Consider the following 6,000-nt stretch of genomic DNA (forward strand, 5'->3'; position numbering starts at 1 on the left):
AATGCCTATTCCATTTTGTGTATGAACAAGCTGACCTTAAAATATCTTATTGATTGGCAACTCATCGTAAGAAAAAAGAACAAGCACACCATCAGACTATTTAACATATCACATCGGTGAGATTGAATGACCTATCATCTTCCTCAGACAAGAAAATAGAATAGTCAATCAAACATTTGAAATCAGACTATGAAATTGCATTTTACAAAAAAGTCCCACTTCTATGTTACTATACTTCGATTCATACTTCGAGCCTGTAATGCCCTCGTGTTATGATGTTCATTCTCAGGAACAGGATCAGTTGCATCTACTACTAGACCAGTTGAAATTGATTCATAGACTTCATGATAAAACGCATTTCTACTCTTTTCGAAATGTTCTGAACCATTCTGATGCATAGTATCATTGAAAATCAATTTGAGTAGAGACAGCAGCGTTGAAGTCCATAACTGGTATCAGTCTATCGATTGCGAATATTGATTTGAACAATCTGATGTATAATTGCTGAGGATACACTACAAAAACACACTTTTGTCTATTTTCCACAAATAGACGAAAGTGTGTTTTCGTAGTGTATCCTCAGTTTACATGAATTTCCACAAAATAAACAAGTCGTCAATCGAAGTTGATGTATAATTACTGTATATTGTTTTTGCAATTCCCATTTGTATGAATAGTATGTCCTGAAAGTCAATATGCTTTTCCAAGAAAGCCTTTTTATTTGATCCTTTTCTATTATGTGTCAGCTCAAACTGTAAACTATTCTATGCATGTCTTTTGCCTGTTTCACAGGAAAATATCCGCAATTACAGGCATTCCTCCAATATATCAATTCCATTCCAAAGAACATAAAATTCAGAATAGAACTTGAAACTAGTGAATCGATGAAATTTTTGTCCTAACAATCACAATAATTATTAACAAACATTTCGAAATTCTCCACCAACCAACCAGTACAGACACATAAATCAACAACTATCCTAATCACCCTCATGACAGACTCACCCCAGACTCATTAGTATCCCTATGTCAACAAAATTTAATGGAACTGATGGCAGTTGATAAGTACTTCACCAAGAACATTAATAATCATATCCTGGACAAAATTCATTCAAACAAGCAGTCAAACAAGTACTTTCTCTCATCAGAAATGATACTGACACTGAAATATACAGGAAAGGCATCAGAAAAAATGAGGAGACTACTATCTAAACAGAACAACATGGCACACAAGACTGATAACACTTTAGATAAACATATACAAAACGAATTTCACTAGTTCAGCCTTCCATTGTCTACTATATAAAATTATTTTTAATCCCTGAAACAACTAAAAAAGGGAATTTTAAAATAAAAAGCTGGGAATAACAATTATATTGAGCAAAATAAACCTAAAATGAAATAATAGTAGAATAAAATACAAGTAGAAATGAAACAATAGAAAAAATAAAGGAATGAATGATGAAAATGAAAATAGAAAGTGGAGAGATTCCAAATCCCGTTAGTTCACGACGTTCAGATTGTCAGTATCTACAATCGTCTTCGGGAGATGACTGGACTGATTCCTCCGAGATAGTACTATTTATAGGTCGTTCGAGTACTTTCACTTATCCCCACTTTCCATTCTCCGCTTCACTGGTTTCGTGAAAGATGACCGTTTAGCGGAAGTTGACCATTTTTCGCTTGGTGATGGGTTTCCATATGTTGCGTATTTCTACGCTGGCTTGGCTGAATACGTTGTTGGACAACATGTATGCGGCTTCCCTGAATTTTCTCCTGAACCAATGTTTCTCTCTGTGCAAGATCTTAGCTTGGGACCACTCGATGTTGTGTTGTTGGGCACAAACATGGTTTGCTATTCCTGATTTGCTGGTTTTCCCTCGCTATGTGTGTTTCTTGTGCTCGGCAATGCGAACATTCAATGGCCTCTTAGTTTCACCAATATAGGAGTTTCCGCACTCACAGGGTATCCGGTAAATGCAATTCTTGGAATCGCAGTCCGCGTTTAGTGGCCTGGTTTTCGTGAGGCTGCTACGGATAGGCTGAATCAGGTTCTGATGTTGTACTTGGAACCAATTCTTATTATCATTTCCGACAAACCTCTGAAGTAGGGAAGTGCAAGCACTGGTTGTAACAGATTCTCTTCCTTGCGAGGCTCCCACTGTCTTTCAGCCAAGGTCTTTTCTACCATCGTTTTGGAGTAGCCATTCCATTGAAGATCATTTTTGATGATGTCTAGTTCCTTCTCGAGATCTTCCTTCGTGTCACAGAGCCCGAAAGCACGGTCTAATAGAGTCTTGATGAGTCCTCTTTCAGTTGATTGATGGTGGTTGGATTCGTGGTTCAGATACTGTCCCGTATGAGTGGGTTTTCGATATACAGATGTTTCCCACTTAGTGTCGGTCCTCTTCACCGAAACGTCTAAGAATGGTAATTCTTTGTAGATTTTCTTCTCCATTGTGAAAGTGATGGAAGGTCTCATAATGTTGATGTGTTTCAGGAAGGCGTCTAGTTCAGTGTTCCTATGGTTCCATATTATGAAGGTGTCGTCAACATATCTCAACTAGACTCGAGGTTTCTCGTGGGCTTCTTCAATGGCCAGAGTTTCAAACCACTCCATATATATGTTGGCTATGACTGGTGAATTTGCCTATCCCATTGGCAGTCCCTCATCTTGTATAAAGAATTCGTCCTTCAGTTGGAAATGATAGTAATTCCATAATTACTTCTATAGGTAGATTCGTTCTCTCTTTCAGGTTCCTGTCTTCGGATAGCTTTCTTTGTATGATTTGGAGTGCTTCTCCGACCGGAATGATCCACGTCGAAACTAATTAGTTTATCTTCCTGTGTGACCTCAATTGACCTAGTAGTTCGACAAAATGCCTGGAATTTTTCACGAAAGACGATGTTTTTTCTTGTAATGGTTGTATCAAGGGAAGTTTTGAGTAGCCGAATCTCTGGAGCTGATGATCGGTCTAAGTGGAAGGTTCTTCTTGTGGATTTTGGGCCGTACATACAAGTGAGGGGGCTTACTGTGGTGCGGTGTTAGCGATGATCTTTCCTTGTTGTCCAACAACGTATTCATCCAGGCCAGAGTAGAAATACGTGACATATGGAAACCCATCATCAAACGAAAAATGGACAACTCCCGCCAAACGGTCATCTCCCACGGAACCAGTGAAACGGAAAATTAAAAGCGGGGATAAGTAAAAGTACTCGAACGAACTATAAATAGTCATCTCTCGGAAAAATCAGTCCAGTCATCACCCAAAGACGATTGTAGATGCTAACAATCGGAACGTCGTGAATTGTTCTATTTTACTTGTATTTCATTTCACTTTTATTTCATTTCAGGGTATTTTTGCTTAATATAATTGTATTTTGAGCTATTCATTTTTGATTCTTCTTTTTTAGTTGTTTCAGGGATTTCAAATCATTTTATATAGTAGACAATGGAAGTCCGAACTAGTGAAATTCGTTATGCTTTCAGCTGTTCACATGTACCTCTCCCGCCTTTTTTTTCATGAGAAATTCAATGGAAGAAACCCCAGCTATCTGCTATGCTGCTTCTGCTGATACAGACCACAGTGAATTCTCAAGATCATTTTCTGATGCAGACTAGTGATAGTAGTTTTTTGTTCTCCAAAACTATATGACAGGCAGGCGCTGCACATAAAATCTGAGAATACGCCACATTCAGAAGTACCCTTCTTTCGGAGGAACAGGGTCCGTCTATATTCGAAAGGAGATCTTTGAGAAAGCTGTTAATCATTTTTTCAACTTTGTTAATAACTTTTTCCGTTTGCTTGGCAAAGGTGAACTTTGTATCGAGTCATACGCCTAGGTATTGATTGCTCTTTCGTGGACGTCTTGGATTTCAGAGACGGCAAGATTCAGTTTTCTTTTCATCGTGAGGAAGAAAGCTTCTGTCTTATCTGGTGCCAGTTCTAGCTCTTTATGCACTAACCAGTTCGATAAGCGCTCATCAGCTGCATTTGGTTTATTAGCCAGAATTCCTTCACCATCGTCAACTACGACACGCGAAGCCTATAAACGTAAAGCCTGGTGATTGTTTTATCCTAAGTAATTCATCATAGAGCACATTTCATAGTCTAGGGCCAAGTCTGACCTTTGTGGTACTCCGCTGTTAATTGACCTTGTTCTAGATATATTTTTCGCTTCAAGTATTATCTTTCTTCCTGAGAAGTAGGCTCTGATAATATTGTACAAGTTTTAGTCAAGTCTCCTTCGTCTCAATTCATCAAAAAATTTTTGCCTTGCGCTGTTGAAGGCATTCTTTACATGAAGAGTGATCACCGAACTATGGAAGAAAGTACTTGTTTGCCTGGGGAAAGTACTGTTGTACTGAAATGTGTCTATATGGTGTAGATTGTAATTGTAATCATGAATGGTGTAGTTCCGTTGCACTTTTTATAGCAAATTTTTAATTTCTCTCTAAAAATGTCCGTATAGGTAAGAATGTATTACGAAAGTTGAACTCCATGATGAGTTTGTTATGTATATATAAATTGATGACAATCAACCTAACTTGTTTTTTGAAATAAAGGGGAGATCTGTCAAAAATGAGCAAAACGGTAACTTCATCCTAGTTGCATAAAATTTGGCATTTGGATATAAAATTGCCGTAGACACAACTTTTTCGGGTAACTTTTTGTTAAATTCAACGAACTTGGTTCGCCGAACCAAGTTCGACGAACCAGATTCCCATGTGTGTAGGTCGCTTAAAATGATTCCGTGAGCAGTCATTATTTTTATTCTGAATGACTTTATATTACAGGCTGCTTAGAAACTGAATCGTTTCAATAAACTAGAAGAAACTTTTTTCAGTTCTATATCAGATAACTAATTCAGGATATGAATAATTGCCATGTGGAAATATTTTTCATTTTCTACATATTCTAGGTGGTGCTTGGTGGTACAAAAATTGTCACAATAGTAATCTCAACGGAAAATACCGAAACAGTGTTCTTCCTGACCAGTATAAATACCAAGGAATACATTGGCTATCATTTCGTAGTCATGAATATTCACACGCTAAATCCAGGATGTTGATCAGATAAGCCTGATTATGCTTTCTTCTCAAAAATTTGTGATCTAATATGCTAATAAGAACACACTATCTCTCAATAAAAATTGAACTGATGTCTCTTTTATTTCTTCTGTTCTGTTGGTTATTTCGGCATTGAGAAAATATCTGTTGAGAACTATTTGAGAAGGATACGTACTATTCGAAGTCGAGTCAATGTATGGAAATCAAGTAAGCAGTAGGATAAAGGAAACGTGTTTTATTTCGACAAAGGAAAATTTTTTCTCAGAAAATTATCGAAAAATACGGCAATATCGGCAATCTACATATGATATTTTGTAATTTTTTCTGTATTACCGATAATTGCATAAATAAAAATAATAAAATAATGGCTTTTATTGATGGTTCCATACAATACAACTAATCAAATGGCAGGATTCAATGTATGCATATGATGAATCATCGCAGAGAGTGTTGTTCCATCCATTTCTAAGAACAAAAAAAAAAAGTGAAAAACAAAAAAAAAAAATTTGCTATCTAGAACACCTCAACAAGTATATACAGCGAAATTATTGAAATACGAATATATATATATATATATATATATATATATATATATATATATATATATATATATATATATATATATATATATATATATATATATGATATATATATATTTTTTTTTCATGGAATTATTCTCCACCAGCTTGACTGTATTAACATTTCTAGATTTCATATCATTTCTAGAAACATGTGGATTCGTTTTCCGATGCCATTTCAGGTTAGCTTCCCAAATTTCTGCAACCGCAGTTGTCGGTTGATTGGTCAAACCACCAATACTGACATAAAAAACTTGGCAAGTTGACTTGGGTGTCACACCAATAGGTGGTTTCACTTATGTTTCGCTTGCGTTTACGTAGCTATTTTATCAAGTACTTTCTTAGCTTTTC

At 36.3% G+C, this 6,000-nt stretch overlaps 1 protein-coding gene across 1 annotated transcript in view; it reads left to right on the forward strand.

Annotated features, from left to right (window-relative positions):
• The window catches only part of LOC111511970 (microfibril-associated glycoprotein 4), a 38,437-nt gene extending 33,001 nt beyond the window's left edge, over window positions 1-5,436 (forward strand). Inside the window, exon 7 of the mRNA XM_074186638.1 lies at window positions 4,924-5,436. Coding sequence (XP_074042739.1) covers window positions 4,924-5,081 — 158 coding nt within the window. The 3' untranslated portion in view covers window positions 5,082-5,436. The remainder of the gene's footprint in view (window positions 1-4,923) is intronic.
• The last annotated feature ends 564 nt before the right edge of the window (window positions 5,437-6,000 follow it).

The sequence above is a fragment of the Leptinotarsa decemlineata genome, unplaced genomic scaffold (assembly GCF_025532065.1).
Source record: "Leptinotarsa decemlineata unplaced genomic scaffold, Ldec_3_MD MMD2_P_RNA_scaffold_4, whole genome shotgun sequence".
Taxonomy (NCBI): domain Eukaryota; kingdom Metazoa; phylum Arthropoda; class Insecta; order Coleoptera; family Chrysomelidae; genus Leptinotarsa; species Leptinotarsa decemlineata.